Source organism: Panulirus ornatus, chromosome 13, assembly GCF_036320965.1.
Source record: "Panulirus ornatus isolate Po-2019 chromosome 13, ASM3632096v1, whole genome shotgun sequence".
Classification (NCBI taxonomy): Eukaryota; Metazoa; Arthropoda; class Malacostraca; order Decapoda; family Palinuridae; genus Panulirus; species Panulirus ornatus.
In genome coordinates, this window is record NC_092236.1 from 21,536,755 (window position 1) to 21,556,299 (window position 19,545).

The 19,545-nt window shown below is 42.2% G+C and overlaps 1 protein-coding gene across 3 annotated transcripts in view; it reads left to right on the forward strand.

Moving 5' to 3' along the window:
- LOC139752803 (tetratricopeptide repeat protein 17) overlaps window positions 1–19,545 on the forward strand; it is a 232,207-nt gene that overhangs the window by 139,173 nt on the left and 73,489 nt on the right. For all 3 annotated transcript variants that reach the window (XM_071668723.1, XM_071668721.1, XM_071668722.1), the window contains one exon: window positions 5,659–5,847. In XM_071668723.1, the coding sequence (XP_071524824.1) occupies window positions 5,659–5,847 (189 nt within the window). The remainder of the gene's footprint in view (window positions 1–5,658; window positions 5,848–19,545) is intronic.

The window sequence follows — 19,545 nt, forward strand, 5'->3', positions numbered from 1 at the left end:
ACACCCTCTTCTGCTCTCTCAACCATTCTTTTTATTACCACACATCTCTCTTACCTTTTCATTTCTTACTCGATCAAACCACCTCACACCACACATTGTCCTCAAAAATTTAATTTCTGACACATTCACTCTCCTCTCCACAACCCTATCTATAGCCCATGCCTCACAACCATATAACATTGTTGGAACCACTATTCCTTTAAACATACCCATTTATGCTTTCCGAGATAACGTTATCGCCTTCCACACATTCTTCAACACTTCCAGTACCTTCGCCCCCTTCCACACCCTGTGACTCACTTCCACTTCCATGGTCCTATCCGCTGCTAAGTCCACTCCCAGATATCTAAAACACTTCACTTCCTCCAGTTTTTCTCCATTTAAACTTACCTCCCAATTAACTTGCCCCTCTACCCTACTGAACCTAATAACCTTGCTCTTATTCACATTTACTCTCAGCTTTCTTCTTTTACACACTTTACCAAACTCGGTCACCAACTTCTGCAGTTCTCTCCCGAATCAGCCACCAGTGCTCTATCATCAGTGAACAACAACTGACTCACTACCCAAGCCTTCTTTTCGAGAACAGACTTCATATTTGCCCCTCTCTCCAATACTCTTGCATTCAATTCCCTGGGGAAGTGAATGCTATATGTATCTGATATGTGTGTCTGATATATGTATTGATATTCAAAGGGATGTGTTTATTGGTATCAGAGAAGACATGTCCTTCATTTAAATTTGAGTGATACCTCTAGAGCATTGCCAGACACAGAAGTGTTTATACTGTTTGCTCCATTATGGAATTTTTGTAATAACCCTCAACAATTTAACCAAAGAATTTATTTGATGGTTTGAGTACTTGCTGGCACAGTGATTATGCTTAATTGGTATCATGAAAAAGGAATCTTGGAATCAGGGAAGAATAATGGTGTCATTGCTAAGAGGCAGTCCACTTAATGGAATGAGAGGAATTTTAGAAAAGTGGAGAAAGATGTAGCAATGTAATGTTATAGGTTTTACTGCCATGTTTTCTCTGAGAGTAGACATCAGATCAGAGAGTATTCTTAAAAAGTAGGGATAGTAAAAGATCATGAACTATCACAAGGATTGAAATGTTTTTATTCTAATGTTGGAACTAAGACTGATGAATGGTATGTTGTGTATCTAGTTTTTCTGTATTAGATTTGTAAATTAGGGGATTGTTTGCCTTGATGTTCATTGGAGGCATTACTGGATATCAGAGTACCACTGAACTTTGAACACCTTGTCAAAGTATAGGCTGTATCCACTCACCATTTGCAAAAAGTATGAGCTTGTTACTTATTTTCTTTGGTTTATTGTTTGCATCGGTCAAATTCATTAGTGTATAAAGATTTTGTTCACGATTTTACAAAAGTACTGAGGTGTAATAGTTCTTAGTTGATATGTTTTTATGTTGATATATCATTAACAATCATGGAATTGTAGCAGATTGAGCCAGATTAATGCCATGTTTATTCCAGGGTAGCTTCTCCTTTGGTACAGCTCATACCAGTGTTAAATGTACTCGTGTATTATATATGTTATGACATAGACACTGATTGAATAAGCATCATACTTAAAAGTTTGGAATTCATGTTTTTTTTTACTTTTTATAACTGCTCACCTTTTTTGCTGCAGTAAGGAAGCATCTGAGACAGATGAATGAGCTGTGAAGGAAAAATCCCTTCATGGCTCCTTTTTCTGTTTTCAGTGTTAGAAAGTGATGATACAGGAGGGTAGGATTTCCAGCCCTTTGCTTTTGCCTCTTCTGGTTGCCTTCTGCAACATGCAGGAGATACTTGGATAGTACCACATCACTCCATTTCACAGTATGCCATGCATACCTCACACTCTTCTCAGTGTTCAGGTCTTAGCAACTCAAATCCTCTTTCATTCCATCCTTCTATTTATTTCTCAGTCCTCCCTACCCCATGCTCCCAACAGCCCTTTTAATCAGTTTGTCATCATTCATCCTCTCATTTCAGTCGTTCCATTACAGCCATACTCTGCTTTCTTTCACACATTTTCACTATCATTCCTTTCATGTTCATCACTCTTCGTACCACATATAGTCCTCAGGCTTTTCATTTTCACCACATCCACCCTCTTCCATTCTCTTGCATTCAGGGCCCTAGATTTGCACCCATACAACACTGTTGGGATCACTTTACCTTCAAACACTTCCATCTTTTCCCTCACAAACAGTGACATTTCCTTTGATACACAACTCAATGTCCTTCGGACCATAGCCCCTTCTCCCACCATATGATTCACTTCAGCTCTCATAGTTCCATCCACTGCCATTACCAATCTTAGGTATCTTCCAGTTTCTCCCATTCAAACTCATACTCAAACCAACTTGTCTTGCTTCCTGCTAAACTTCACTTTCTTACTTTTATTCACATCATCTCTCAGCTTCCTTCTTTCCTAGACTTTTCCAAACCTACACACCAACTTCTGATATGTCTCACTCCAGTCTTCCTCTAGAGGTGTGTGATCTGCAAACAGCATTTGATTCACTAAGCCTTCCACCTCAAGCATGCTGTAAACCTGTCTCTCTCTCCATGAACCTCACTCTTCGTACCACATATAGTCCTCAGGCTTTTCATTTTCACCACATCCATAAACAGATTTAATAACTGTGGTGACATTATACACCTATATACACTTAGAACCACTCACCCTCCTTCCTTTTGTATTTGCACACATGCCATACTCTCCTGGTAAAAACTCACTGCATGTAGAAGCTTCCCTTTCACACCATGTATTCTTAGCATCTTTCTTTTAAGGCCTCTCTGTCAGCCCTATCATAATGCTTTCTCTAGGTTTAAAAATGACACGTAAATATACTTCTTTTTCTCAAAGCATTTTTCACCCAAATCCTTCATAGCAAACCCCTGATCCATGCATCCTCTATCACTGCTGAAACCACATTGCCTTTCCCCTTTCTGAAGCTCTTTACATTTTATCACTTGCCCAATTACCACTCTCCCGTGCATCTTGCCAGATATACTCAACTTACCTTATACCTAGGAAGCCTTGTACAGAACTGAAAAAGTGAATATAGGATTAAGGGATGGGGGAGGAATGGATGTATTTAGAATCATTGATGGATAGCGATCAAAAAATGCTTGTGGCATGAGAAGATTAGGTAGTGGCCTGTCTTGACAAGGTGTGAGTTTGGTAAGTATAGTAAGAGTACTTTTTTGAAAGGTTAGAGGCATTCTGAAAGAATTTTTGCAAGCGAAAAACACGCCACCCCATTGAGGGAAGACATTAAAGAAACCTTACATGCTGGATGATTTTCTATGTCAATAGGATCTCCAATTGTTGATACAATAAAGGTATGCAATTCCGAACCAGTTGTAATGCAGATCCGACTATCTATCAATATTTTGGATAATTTTCAAGAATCTTGAAGGAGTTAAATTGTTTGTAAGACAGGACAAATGGAACTTCTAGTCGCAAGGGAGTGAAAACAAGCTTCGGTAATATGAGAAGAATGGTATATTTGAAGTTTGTTTTTTTTTTGATGACAATTGCCAATAAGGGTTATTGTCGATGTGTGCAATGAGAGGGTTAGGGAAAATGTTTGTCAAATAGACATGTTTACTAAAACTTTCGAAGATAAACCGGCAGTCAGCTTTTGGATTTGTGCAGTGCTTTTTCAAAACAGGTTGACGTACTTTTCCATCATGTTATTAGTTTTATTTTTAAACATACATGGTGTAGCTCTGTATGGTGGTAATGCTGCATAAGTCCATTGTCCTAAAGGCAAAGGGTATTTAAGTGCCTGTCAAATTACAAGTATAAGTTCTTAGTATCCTGGTAAATTATGGAGGCATATTTTGAAGAGCAGGAAGGCATTAAACCATCATTGTAGGAATGAATGCGGTTTCAACAGTTGGTAGGTACTGGGATAGTAGTTGCTTTCAAGAATGTATGAAAATCTAGAAAAGCAATGGATCTGATCAATGAATCGAGAAGGCATTGTCCAGATCAGAAATTCTGAGGAAGGATAAGAACTATCTAAGATTGGCCATCATCTTTTAAAGCAGGAACATGTTTATCGAGGACTTTTCCCAAACACCCAACATCCACCCCCACCCCCATAAAACTAACATTAAGAATCTCTTTATCCCATCTTTGCCTGTGATCACTTTTCCATTTTCCCATCTCATAGACTCTCCCATTTGTTCTTTTGTTCTCCATAAAGTATTCACGTCTTCCCAAACCACATTTTAACTCAAGTATGCCGATACTTGCTCACCCCATCTTTCATTTTTGGTCTTTTTCAGAACCATTAATGTCCTTCCAATTTTTTTTTTTTGTATACCTCTCTATTGTGTATGCTCTTTTCTTGCAGGGTAGATTATGCTCATACACCTTATTTTAATCACTCACCAGCAACTTACTTCCAACATCTCACCACTCATTGCTTTTTTCTTATATGGCCTTATCCCACCTTCCACATACCACACACTTCACCCATGTGAGCACTGCTTCTCAGTATACCTTTTGCTCCTTGCCCATTTCCCTTGCTTCATTTACTCTAACCTTATATTACTCTTCATTCAGTCTTTCTAGGACTCTGTGGTCACATGCCTCTTTTCCAAGCTCACTCACTCTCACTACCTTCTTTCCATCCATGTTATTTGTTCTTATTTTTTAAAACCACTACAATGTTTTACACTCTCTCTCACAGATGTATGATCAGACATCTCATCAGCTGTCCTCTTAGCAGTCTCTTCTTTCCATGCCTGTCTGTTAGTTCATAATCTGATAATGCCTCTCTCACCCATGGATACTTATTATATGCATGCACATTTTTTAAACCAGGCATTCCTAATTACCCATCTGTTTCAGCACACACATTGATAAGCTATTCACCATTTTCATTTACCCTGGATACGTAATGTCTTCCAGTTATACCCTCAGCTACCAAATCACCGACTCCTGCATTCAGATCTAACACCATAGACTTGGTCCCTAGCACCAGAATTACTGAAGCACTCACTCAGCTCCTTCCGTAAGACTCTTCCCTCATCTTCACTCTTTTCACTACCAGGTACATGAGCACAAAAAGTCACCCACCTTTTATAAACCTCTTTCAGCCTCAAGCACTTCAGTCTTCAGTTCACTTCCTTAAATTCTTTAATACCCCCATAATCTTACTTAAGTGAGATGCTACCCATCTTTGCTCTTGTCCTGACACTTAAAGAAAGACAAAAGCAGAAAAATATAATTTTGTCTCTCTAAAGAGTGAGACTGTGCAACCTGGTTAATTTATCAAGATGTATGTTAACAGAGAAGGGGGCCAGGTGAGGATTTTCCCTCTAAGGCCCAGTCCTCTGTTCTTAACGCTGCCTCGCAAATGCGGGAAATGGCGAATCGTATGAAAAAAAAAAAAAAAAATGTTAACTGCATGAACATGAGTGATTGCAGTTGGAGTGATGTGTTTATGGTAAATGTCCTTTTGCTATTTGCAAACCATGTTGAGAGAAGAATTTAGTAATTGAAATTTAAGGTATACCAGTTTAAGTGTAGTCCTTGACTTGTATTGCACACACTACAACAGTAGCATATGAATTAAAGTTATGAGAATATTTTAAAAGTTGCCTTTTTGTTTCTCAGCCAGAAACCAATTTCCTGCTAGCCAATTTGTTCTGCGGAAAGGGAAACTTGACTGGTGCATGGCATCATTATGAACGTGTCTTGGCTGCATCACCCAATCATTCCTCTGCACTTCAATACCTTACAGCCCTTGCTTGTCATACTCGACCACCACATGCCATACGTCCTTTGCCTACCTGCCAAAACCAGGTAAGATGGTTTCTTAAGAAGAATATAGATTTATCTCCGTCTTAGTGTATTTCATTTACCTTTCTCTACTTATACAGCATGGTAACTCATGCTGTAAATCTTTTACTTATCAGTCATTTATTTCCAAACTTTTGCATTATACCTCACTTTTCATACATATGCTCTGTCTATCTATCCTGTCACTTTCTCTTTGGTTTTTGTATATGGTCTCTTCACCTAATTCAGATACCCTCTTGGATTCATTGTTTTAAGTCTATTGTCTGTACATCTCCATACACCTACAGTTCGTTTCCAGTCATTCCCTTTATGGTGCTGCATAATGTGTAATGTATCTTTTGTCCCATCTCAGCTATTCAGCTATATTAGCCATTCATCTGTGATAGTATATGCTGTATTAGTGTGCAGTAATGTGGATAGTGTAACTGCTTATGATGACTCTCACCTGCCTGGATGATTCATATTGATTGTCTTTTACTGCTTTAGCTCAAGATTCAACAAGGAGGCTCCTTTCAACACTCTTTGATATCTCAATAATGTTGACACCACCCATGCTGAAAGAATTATCTAAGAACCTTACTTCCATGTATATATCTGTTATCTGTCCATCTAGTCATACTGAATATGTTACCCCTCTTTTACAAGCATTCATGTAAAAATGATACCCATGGATTAGTGGATTTCCAATTTTTTTCCTCTTTTTATTTAGACCACATTTATGAATTTTATAAGTTTCAGTTATCAGTAACTTCACTGTCAAAGCCAAGCTTAAAATTTTTCATGTTTTCCTTGTGTTTGGATCTTCATCCACACTCATTTATTTATTTATTTTGCTTTGTCGCTGTCTCCCGCGTTAGTGAGGTAGCGCAAGGAAACAGACGAAAGAATGGCCCAACCCACCCACATACACATGTATACACATACACGTCCACACATGCAAATATACATACCTATACATCTCAACGTATACATATATATACACACTCAGACATATACACATATACACATGTACATAATTCATACTGCCTTTATTCATTCCCATCGCCACCTCGCCACACATGAAATAACAACCTCCTCCCCCCTTATGTGTGTGAGATAGTGCTAGGAAAGGATAACAAAGGCCCCATTTGTTCACACTCAGTCTCTAGCTGTCATGTAATAATTCACCGAAACCACAGCTCCCTTTCCACATCCAGGCCCCACAGAACTTTCCATGGTTTACCCCAGACGCTTCACATGCCCTGGTTCAATCCATTGACAGTACGTCGACCCCGGTATACCACATCGTTCCAATTCACTCTATTCCTTGCACGCCTTTCACCCTCCTGCATGTTCAGGCCCCGATCACTCAAAATCTTTTTCACTCCATCTTTCCACCTCCAATTTGGTCTCCCACTTCTCCTCGTTCCCTCCACCTCTGACACATATATCCTCTTTGTCAATCTTTCCTCATTCATTCTGCTTTCTCAACCACACTCTTTTTATTACCACGCATCTCTCTTACCCTATTATTACTTACTCGATCAAACCACCTCACACCACATATTGTCCTCAAACATCTCATTTCCAACACATCCACCCTCCTCCGCACAACTCTATCCATAGCCCACGCCTCGCAACCAAACAGCATTGTTGGAACCACTATTCCCTCAAACATACCCATTTTTCCTTTTTGAGATAATGTTCTCGACTTCCACACATTCTTCAACGCACCCAGAATTTTCGCCCCCTCCCCCACCCTATGATTCACTTCCGCTTCCATGGTTCCATCCACTGCCAAATCCACTCCCAGATATCTAAAACACTTCACTTCCTCCAGTTTTTCTCCATTCAAACTTACCTCCCAATTTCCTTGACCCTCAACCCTTCTGTACCTAATAACCTTGCTCTTATTCACATTTACTCTCAACTTTCTTTTTTCACACACTTTACCAAACTCAGTCACCAGCTTCTGCAGATTCTCACATGAATCAGCCACCAGCGCTGTATCATCAGCGAACAACAACTGACTCACTTCCCAAGCTCTCTCATCCACAACAGACCGCATACTTGCCCCTCTTTCCAAAACTCTTGCATTCACCTCCCTAACAACCCCATCCATAAATTAAACATCCATGGAGACATTGTACACCCCTGCCGCAAACCTACATTCACTGAGAACCAATCACTTTCCTCTCTTCCTACACGTACACATGCCTTACATCCTCAATAAAAACTTTTCACTGCTTCTAACAACTTGCTTCCCACACCATATATTCTTAATACTTTCCACAGAGCATCTCTATCAACTCTATCATATGCCTTCTCCAGATCCATAAATGCTACATACAAATCCATTTGTTTTTCTAAGTATTTCTCACATACATTCCTCAAAGCAAACACCTAATCCACACATCCTCTACCACTTCTGAAACCACACTGCTCTTCCCCAATCTGATGCTCTGTACATACCTTCACCCTCTCAATCAATACCCTCCAATATAATTAACCAGGAAAACTCAGCAAACTTATACCTCTGTAATTTGAGCACTCACCTTTGTCCCCCTTGCCTTTGTACAATGGCACTATGCAAGCATTCCGCCAATCTTCAGGCACCTCACCATGAATCATACATACATTAAATAGCCTTACCAACCAGTCAACAATACAGTCACCCCCTTTTTTGATAAATTCCACTGCAATACCATCGAAACCCGCTGCTTTGCTGGCTTTCATCTTCCGCAAAGCTTTTACTACCTCTTCTCTGTTTACCAAATCATTTTCCCCAACCCTCTCACTTTGCACACCACCTCGACCAAAACACTCTATCATCAAACACATTCAACAAACCTTCAAAATACTCACTCCATCTCCTTCTCACATAACCACTACTTGTTATCACCTCCCCATTAGCCCCCTTCACTGAAGTTCCCATTTGTTTCCTTGTCTTATGCACTTTATTTACCTCCTTCCAAAACATCTTTTTATTTTTCCTAAAATTTAATGATACTCTCTCACCCCAACTCTCATTTGCCCCCTTTTTACCTCTTGCACCTTTCTCTTGACCTCCTGCCTCTTTCTTTTATACATCTCCCACTCATTTATATTATTTCCCTGCAAAAATCGTCCAAATGCCTCTCTTTTCTCTTTCACTAATAATCTTACTTTTTCATCCCACTACTCACTACACTTTCTAATCTGCCCACCTCCCACGTTTCTCATGCCACAAGCACCTTCTGCGCAAGCCATCACTGCTTCCCTAAATACATCCCATTCCTCCCCTACTCCCCTTACCTCCTTTGTTCTCACCTTTTTACATTCTGTACTCAGTCTCTCCTGGTACTTCCTCACACAAGTTTCTTTCCCAAGCTCACTTACTGTCACCACTCTCTTCACCCCAACATTCTCTCCTCTTTTCTGAAAACCTCTAAAAATTTTCACCTTCGCCTCCACAAGATAATGATCAGACATCCCTCCAGATGCACCTCTCAGCATATTAACATCCAAAAGTCTCTCTTTTGCGTGCCTATCAATTAACACATAATGCAATAGCACTCTCTGGCCATCTCTCCTACTTACATATGTATACTTATGAATATCTCTCTTTTTAAACCAGGTATTCCCAATCACCAGTCCTTTTTCAGCACATAAATCTACAAGCTCTTCACCATTTCCATTTACAACACTGAACACCCCATGTATACCAATATTCCCTCATCTGCCACATTAGGTAGGTAAAGGAATTGAGCAAATTTGATGATATAGGGCAATTCATGACTGGATATAAATGCATGATTGACATAGAGCATTATATCAGGGAATGAAAATACAGTCCACTGTTTGAAGGCATTATTCTGTTGTGTAAAGTTTTCCTGTTACTCCAGTTTTTTTTTTTTTTTTTTGCTTTGTCGCTGTCTCCCGCGTTTGCGAGGTAGCGCAAGGAAACAGACGAAAGAAATGGCCCAACCCACCCCCATACACATGTATATACATACGTCCACACACGCAAATATACATACCTACACAGCTTTCCATGGTTTACCCCAGACGCTTCACATGCCTTGATTCAATCCACTGACAGCACATCAACCCCGGTATACCACATCGCTCCAATTCACTCTATTCCTTGCCCTCCTTGCTACCCGCCTGCATGGTTCAGGCCCCGAGCACTACATATAATCAGGTTGCTCTCAGCGTGCCACCGCCAATTTGGTCTCCCTCGTCTCCATATGTTCCCTCCACCTCCGACACATATATCCTCTTGCGTCAATTTTCCTCATCATTCTCTCCATGGTGCCCAAAAACCGTTTGAAAACTCCTCTTCTGCGTCTTTCAACCACGCTCTGTTTATTTCCTAAACAGCTCTCATGTCACCTTACGTTAATTACTCGTTCAAACCACACTGCAACACCTCACCATGGTTCCGCTAACTTTGCATTTCCTGCACTGCAAGACAGCCGGCGCTCATTACGCGTGAATGTGCACCACGCATCGCATGCATGTCTACATTGGGAGGTTACTCGTTGAAGGATTTATGTAACATGGGGGCGGGCCGTAGAGTAGGGGGCGTCCGGCATCCTCTCTGGATGCATGGAGACCTTGGAAGGGGGGCACCACGCTCCCATCACCGTGGTTCCTCGGACGAGGAAAGGGGTGGAATGCGCGGCCTGTGCCTCGCAATGTGTGAGTTTTTATCGGAACGGACGCATGGGGGGAGACCTGGCTATTCGACAGCCCTTTGGGGGGGGTAACGTGTGGGACCACGACATACAGTCGGGTTACGTTGTTCGGGAGAGGTGGCTATGTGTCAGGTTTCGGCGGAGGGATCTATGGGTCCTTAAGCAAGTCACCTGATTGTCTGACGGGCTCTCACTTGTAGCAGCATCAGACGCGGGATCTTCAGGTTCTGATGCTTGAGACTACGGACATCTGAGCGTCCGCATACCCTAAAGACTGCTTTCGTGCCCACCTCTCGTCCAATTATCCGCGTGCAATCTCACCGACCTATCTTCCCATCAATTAACAATAATTTTAACAAACCAGGGAGACATCACACCCCATGCCGCCAGACCTTCATTTCACTGAAAAACCAATCACACTGTGCCTCTGTGTTCTACACGTTCTCATGCCTAACATCCTCGATTAAAATCTTTTCATGCTTCTTTCAACTTGCCTACCACACCATTGATTTTTAAATACCTTCCACCAGTGCAACTATATCTATATGCGAGCAGGTCAAGTGTATTGAGCGGGGAGTGGGGGGTGGGGAAATGATATAATGGTTACCTTGGGGGGGCTGCTGACTACCTGATAGGTCATTTGCCATTGCTTTGTTTGGGGGACCAGGGGTGACGTGGGGGTGGTGACTGTTGCCTATAGCTGTGTGGGACATTATCTGGTATCTGTGGGAGTGGATAAAATTCGCTAATAGGGCAAGATGAGGATTTCTGGTATTGAGAGTGGCCGATTGGGGTATGGGCTGTTGACACTTTACAATAATGTGGTGGTTGTGTATGGGAGGGGGAGGAATGTAATTGGATCTGCGGCGATGGGGTCTATTTGGGATGGGCAACACAGTGTTGGTGGTCCTGAAGGGAACAGGCACTGCTTGGTGATGGGTTGGAGTGTGTGTTTGGGGGACGCTCCGGGCAGGTAGGGGGCGGATGGGAGGGGGGCGTCGTCGGTCTGGTTGGCTTGGGCATTTGGGGGGCAAAATGCGGAGACATCCGGGGGGGGCTAAGGAGTTTGCCGTCTCTAATTAATTGGGGAAGACCCTGGATTATGGACAAGGATGAATGCTGGGCTGGACTGGGGGTGGTCGGGTGATATTTGGGAAAGGTTGATTTTACATTGTTTGTCTACATCTTGGTCGTAGATTCTAGCCTAATCTGGGCGGGCCAGTGGTGTGTGTGACAGTGAAGTGCTGGAGGAAGGTGATGATTTGGGGGATTTATGCTGGCTGGGGGAGTGAGCTGGTGAAGTTAGCTGTGATGTACAGATTATAGTCAGTTGACTTTGGCGCCTCGGTGTGTCGTAACCTGGGGATGTTGGTTTTACTTTGGTCATTCTGCTTTGGAGTTGCAACTTGTCAGGGTAAAGGGAGGGGCGGGTAGGGGGGTATGTGGGCCTGGGCGGGGGGAGGGTCGGGGCGCTAGCCTGCTTTACAAGGGTGGAAAGGTTATGTGGATAGTAGGTTGACAAGATTAATTAGGAGTTAGGGCTAATGGTATCTTGATCAGGGTAGGGTTGTTAGCTGGGAACTTGTTGCATTTATCTGCTGTTTTGGTTTAGTGTTCATTGTTGGATGTGATGCGCTTCAGAGTCTGGGAGGGACTTTGGGGGGGGGTTAAGGTTAGGGTGGAGAGTTGTGGGGGATGGGTGTTAGAGGGTGCGAGGGCATTGTGGGGGTATGTGAATGCCGGGGATGTTTACTGCTTGTAATGTGTTGTGTGCTTGCGGGTGCCGGGAGATTAGATAACTGAGCGCCGGGCATGGGGTACTAATGTCTTGGGGACGGGCACAGAGAGGGCAGATGGATCTGGGGGGTAGAGAGTGCCTCGTCGTTTGCAGGGTAAGGCCCGGTCAAGCGTGTAATGCTGCTCGGGGTAATGGGAATACGAGTGAAACTGGGGGGGGCTGTGGGGCGGTAACGATGGGGCAGTCTTACGCAGCGTCAGGTTTGACTCCATCCGGCGGAGGCGTACAATATGGCTCCAGCTGATTGGTGGTCTCTCTGTCCCCAAAGGGTGTAGCTCCAGAGTTGAGCAGGTCGATTGTGGGCCGTCGTGGAACGGGTACAGTCAGTCTGCCACGACTTTTTGACCTAAAGGAAGCGGAACAAGGGCTTGCGCCTAGCATACATACACTCGGGTAAGTCTTGTGATGTGAAATCAGTGGGGTGAGTGAAGTGTTGGTCATGTATTTGGTGTGACATGTATAGATTTTGATATGGTTGGATGGACTGAATGCCTGCATGTCCATGTGTGGGGTGAGGCAACGAATAAGAGGAAGAAGCTGCCTGGGTCAAAGCAGTGCACCTTGACAACCACTGAAGTTCTGGCTCACTATGCAGCCATCACTGACCCTCATGATCCTCAGGTGGATAGCACTGGTACTATACGTCCCTTATACCATGGTACCGGTAAATATATTGGAAACCCATTCAATAGACATTATTCAGTAAAACACTAAAAATTACCTCTAAACCAATGTAACAAGACATCACACTTACAATATTTTTAAAGGTACTGAAATGATGGTGTTCTTTTACTGGGGTTTGAGCAATTTTATATAAATGTTTTAATATTCTCAAATTTTTTATTAATAATTTGAAATGTGAACAAATGGAGCATTTATCAAAGTGATAGAGATGGAAAGCAAAAAGGTGTTTTTCATGAATGTACTGGAAAACTTGAGGTCCAGATAAACTTTTGGTCTGTTAAGACTTTATTATGGCGGATGACCAACTACCTACCCTCATGTATCCAAGATATGGTTGTACTTTGTGTAGTGAAGACAATTGAGAAACATCATAAGCCAATATTCCAGTTTCATGATAAGAGAAGAAGTGGACTGGGCAATATGATACAGTGGTTAAATTGCAGAAAACTACTATTGACGTTTGTGTAAATAAATTATACATTTCCCTTTTCCATAGCCAGAGGTTGAACCATTAGGTGACATTCATTTTTCAGTTCATTTTCCAGCTAGAACTTTCACTTTTCTAAATTATCTTTTACATTTTTCATATATATATATATATATATATATATATATATATATATATATATATATATATATATATATATATATATTATATATATATTTATATATATATATATATATATATATATATATATATATATATATATGTATATATGTATATATATATATATATATATATATATATATATATATATATATATATATATATATATATTAATTTTTTTTTTATTATACTTTGTCGCTGTCTCCCGCGTTTGCGAGGTAGCGCAAGGAAACAGACGAAAGAAATGGCCCAACCCCCCCCCCCCCATACACATGTATATACATATGTCCACACACGCAAATATACATACCTACACAGCTTTCCATGGTTTACCCCAGACGCTTCACATGCCCCGATTCAATCCACTGACAGCACGTCAACCCCGGTATACCACATCGATCCAATTCACTCTATTCCTTGCCCTCCTTTCACCCTCCTGCATGTTCAGGCCCCGATCACACAAAATCTTTTTCACTCCATCTTTCCACCTCCAATTTGGTCTCCCTCTTCTCCTCGTTCCCTCCAACTCCGACACATATATCCTCTTGGTCAATCTTTCCTCACTCATTCTCTCCATGTGCCCAAACCATTTCAAAACACCCTCTTCTGCTCTCTCAACCACACTCTTTTTATTTCCACACATCTCTCTTACCCTTACATTACTTACTCGATCAAACCACCTCACACCACATATTGTCCTCAAACATCTCATTTCCAGCACATCCACCCTCCTGCGCACAACTCTATCCATAGCCAATGCCTCGCAACCATACAACATTGTTGGAACCACTATTCGTTCAAACATACCCATTTTTGCTTTCCGAGATAACGTTCTCGACTTCCACACATTCTTCAATGCTCCCAGGATTTTTGCCCCCTCCCCCACCGTATGATTCACTTCCGCTTCCATGGTTCCATCCGCTGCCAGATCCACTCCCAGATATCTAAAACACTTTACTTCCTCCAATTTTTCTCCATTCAAACTTACCTCCCAATTGACTTGACCCTCACCCTACTGTACCTAATAACCTTGCTCTTATTCACATTTACTCTTAACTTTCTTCTTTCACACACTTTACCAAACTCAGTCACCAGCTTCTGCAGTTTCTCACATGAATCAACCACCAGCGCTGTATCATCAGCGAACAACAACTGACTCACTTCCCAAGCTCTCTCATCCACAACAGACTTCATACTTGCCCCTCTTTCCAAAACTCTTGCATTCAACTCCCTAACAACCCCATCCATAAACAAATTAAACAACCATGGAGACATCACACACCCCTGCCGCAAACCTACATTCACTGAGAACCAATCACTTTCCTGTCTTCCTACACATACACATGCCTTACATCCTCGATAAAAACTTTTCACTGCTTCTAACAACTTGCCTCCCACACCATATATTCTTAATACCTTCCACAGAGCATCTCTATCAACTCTATCATATGCCTTCTCCAGATCCATAAATGCTACATACAAATCCATTTGCTTTTCTAAGTATTTCTTACATACATTCTTCAAAGCAAACACCTGATCCACACATCCTCTACCACTTCTGAAACCACACTGCTCTTCCCCAATCTGATGCTCTGTACATGCCTTCACCCTCTCAATCAATACCCTCCCATATAATTTACCAGGAATACTCAACAAACTTATACCTCTGTAATTTGAGCACTCACTCTTATCCCCTTTGCCTTTGTACAATGGCACTATGCACGCATTCAGCCAATCCTCAGGCACCTCACCATGAGTCATTTTTTTTTTTTTTTTTTTTATACTTTGTCGCTGTCTCCCGCGTTTGCGAGGTAGCGCAAGGAAACAGACGAAATAAATGGCCCAACCCCCCCCCCCCATACACATGTACATACACACGTCCACACACGCAAATATACATACCTACACAGCTTTCCATGGTTTACCCCAGACGCTTCACATGCCTTGATTCAATCCACTGACAGCACGTCAAACCCTGTATACCACATCGCTCCAATTCACTCTATTCCTTGCCCTCCTTTCACCCTCCTGCATGTTCAGGCCCCGATCACACAAAATCTTTTTCACTCCATCTTTCCACCTCCAATTTGGTCTCCCTCTTCTCCTCGTTCCCTCCACCTCCGACACATATATCCTCTTGGTCAATCTTTCCTCACTCATTCTCTCCATGTGCCCAAACCATTTCAAAACACCCTCTTCTGCTCTCTCAACCACGCTCTTTTTATTTCCACACATCTCTCTTACCCTGAGTCATACATACATACATACATACATACATTAAATAACCTTATCAACCAGTCAACAATACAGTCACCCCCTTTTTTAATAAATTCCACTGCAATACCATCCATACCTGCTGCCTTGCTGGCTTTCATCTTCTGCAAAGCTTTTACTACCTCTTCTCTGTTTACTAAATCATTTTCCCTAACCCTCTCACTTTGCACACCACCTCGACCAAAACACCCTATATCTGCCACTCTATCATCAAACACATTCAACAAACCTTCAAAATACTCACTCCATCTCCTTCTCACATCACCACTACTTGTTATCACCTCCCCATTTGTGCCCTTCACTGAAGTTCCCATTTGCTCCCTTGTCTTACGCACTTTATTTACCTCCCTCCAGAACATCTTTTTATTCTCCCTGAATGAGTGTGTTAGTGGTTTTGATGCACGAGACTGGGTTATAGTGATGGGTGATTTGAATGCAAAGGTGAGTAATGTGGCAGTTGAGGGAATAATTTGTATACATGGGGTGTTCAGTGTTGTAATTGGAAATGGTGAAGAGCTTGTAGATTTATGTGCTGAAAAAGGACTGGTGATTGGGAATACCTGGTTTAAAAAGCGAGATATACATAAGTATACATATGTAAGTAGGAGAGATGGCCAGAGAGCATTATTGGATTACGCGTTAATTGACAGGCATGCGAAAGAGAGACTTTTGGATGTTAATGTGCTGAGAGGTGCAACTGGAGGGATGTCTGATCATTATCTTGTGGAGGCTAAGGTGAAGATTTGTATGGGTTTTCAGAAAAGAAGAGTGAATGTTGGGGTGAAGAGGGTGGTGAGAGTAAGTGAGCTTGGGAAGGAGACTTGTGTGAGAAAGTACCAGGAGAGACTGAGTACAGAATGGAAAAAGGTGAGAACAATGGAAGTAAGGGGAGCGGGGGAGGAATGGGATGTATTTAGGGAATCAGTGATGGATTGCGCAAAAGATGCTTGTGGCATGAGAAGAGTGGGAGGTGGGTTGATTAGAAAGGGTAGTGAGTGGTGGGATGAAGAAGTAAGATTATTAGTGAAAGAGAAGAGAGTGGCATTTGGACGATTTTTGCAGGGAAAAAATGCAATTGAGTGGGAGATGTATAAAAGAAAGAGACAGGAGGTCAAGAGAAAGGTGCAAGAGGTGAAAAAGAGGGCAAATGAGAGTTGGGGTGAGAGAGTATCTTTAAATTTTAGGGAGAATAAAAAGATGTTCTGGAAGGAGGTAAATAAAGTGCGTAAGACACGGGAGCAAATGGGAACTTCAGTGAAGGACGCAAATGGGGAGGTGATAACAAGTAGTGGTGATGTGAGAACGAGATGGAGTGAGTATTTTGAAGGTTTGTTGAATGTGTTTGATGATAGAGTGGCAGATATAGGGTGTTTTGGTCGAGGTGGTGTGCAAATTGAGAGGGTTAGGGAAAATGATTTGGTAAACAGAGAAGAGGTAGTAAAAGCTTTGCGGAAGATGAAAGCCGGCAAGGCAGCAGGTTTGGATGGTATTGCAGTGGAATTTATTAAAAAAAGGGGGTGACTGTATTATTGACTGGTTGGTAAGGTTATTTAATGTATGTATGACTCATGGTGAGGTGCCTGAGGATTGGCAGAATGCGTGCATAGTGCCATTGTACAAAGGCAAAGGGGATAAGAGTGAGTGCTCAAATTACAGAGGTATAAGTTTGTTGAGTATTCGTGGTAAATTATATGGGAGGGTATTGATTGAGAGGGTGAAGGCATGTACAGAGCATCAGATTGGGGAAGAGCAGTGTGGTTTCAGAAGTGGTAGAGGATGTGTGGATCAGGTGTTTGCTTTGAAGAATGTATGTGAAAAATACTTAGAAAAGCAAATGGATTTGTATATAGCATTTATGGATCTGGAGAAGGCATACGATAGAGTTGATAGAGATGCTCTGTGGAAGGTATTAAGAATATATGGTGTGGGAGGCAAGTTGTTAGAAGCAGTGAAAAGTTTTTATCGAGGATGTAAGGCATGTGTACGTGTAGGAAGAGAGGAAAGTGATTGGTTCTCAGTGAATGTAGGTTTGCGGCAGGGGTGTGTGATGTCTCCATGGATGTTTAATTTGTTTGTGGATGGGGTTGTTAGGGAGGTAAATGCAAGAGTTTTGGAAAGAGGGGCAAGTATGAAGTCTGTTGTGGATGAGAGAGCTTGGGAAGTGAGTCAGTTGTTGTTCGCTGATGATACAGCGCTGGTGGCTGATTCATGTGAGAAACTGCAGAAGCTGGTGACTGAGTTTGGTAAAGTGTGTGAAAGAAGAAAGTTAAGAGTAAATGTGAATAAGAGCAAGGTTATTAGGTACAGTAGGGTTGAGGGTCAAGTCAATTGGGAGGTAAGTTTAAATGGAGAAAAACTGGAGGAGGTAAAGTGTTTTAGATATCTGGGAGTGGATCTGGCAGCGGATGGAACCATGGAAGCGGAAGTGGATCATAGGGTGGGGGAGGGGGCGAAAATTCTGGGAGCCTTGGAGAATGTGTGGAAGTCGAGAACATTATCTCGGAAAGCATAAATGGGTATGTTTGAAGGAATAGTGGTTCCAACAATGTTATATGGTTGCGAGGCGTGGGCTATGGATAGAGTTGTGCGCAGGAGGATGGATGTGCTGGAAATGAGATGTTTGAGGACAATGTGTGGTGTGAGGTGGTTTGATCGAGTAAGTAACGTAAGGGTAAGAGAGATGTGTGGAAATAAAAAGAGCGTGGTTGAGAGAGCAGATGAGGGTGTTTTGAAATGGTTTGGGCACATGGAGAGAATGAGTGAGGAAAGATTGACCAAGAGGATATATGTGTCGGAGGTGGAGGGAACGAGGAGAAGTGGGAGACCAAATTGGAGGTGGAAAGATGGAGTGAAAAAGATTTTGTGTGATCGGGGCCTGAACATGCAGGAGGGTGAAAGGAGGGCAAGGAATAGAGTGAATTGGATCGATGTGGTATACCGGGGTTGACGTGCTGTCAGTGGATTGAATCAGGGCATGTGAAGTGTCTGGGGTAAACCATGGAAAGGTGTGTAGGTATGTATATTTGCGTGTGTGGATGTATGTATATACATGTGTATTGGGGGTGGGTTGGGCCATTTCTTTCGCCTGTTTCCTTGCACTACCTCGCAAACGCGGGAGACAGCGACAAAGCAAAAAAAGAAAATATATATATATATATATATATATATATATATATATATATATATATATATTTTTTTTTTTTTTTTATACTTTGTCGCTGTCTCCCGCGTTTGCGAGGTAGCGCAGGGAAACAGACGAAAGAAATGGCCCAACCCCCCCCCCATACACATGTACATACACACGTCCACACACGCAAATATACATACCTACACAGCTTTCCATGGTTTACCCCAGACGCTTCACATGCCCTGATTCAATCCACCGACAGCACGTCAACCCCTGTATACCACATCGCTCCAATTCACTCTATTCCTTGCCCTCCTTTCACCCTCCTGCATGTTCAGGCCCCGATCACACAAAATCTTTTTCACTCCATCTTTCCACCTCCAATTTGGTCTCCCCCTTCTCCTCGTTCCCTCCACCTCCGACACATATATCCTCTTGGTCAATCTTTCCTCACTCATTCTCTCCATGTGCCCAAACCACTTCAAAATATATATATTATCCCTGGGGATAGGGGAGAAAGAATACTTCCCACACATTGCCCATGTGTCATAGA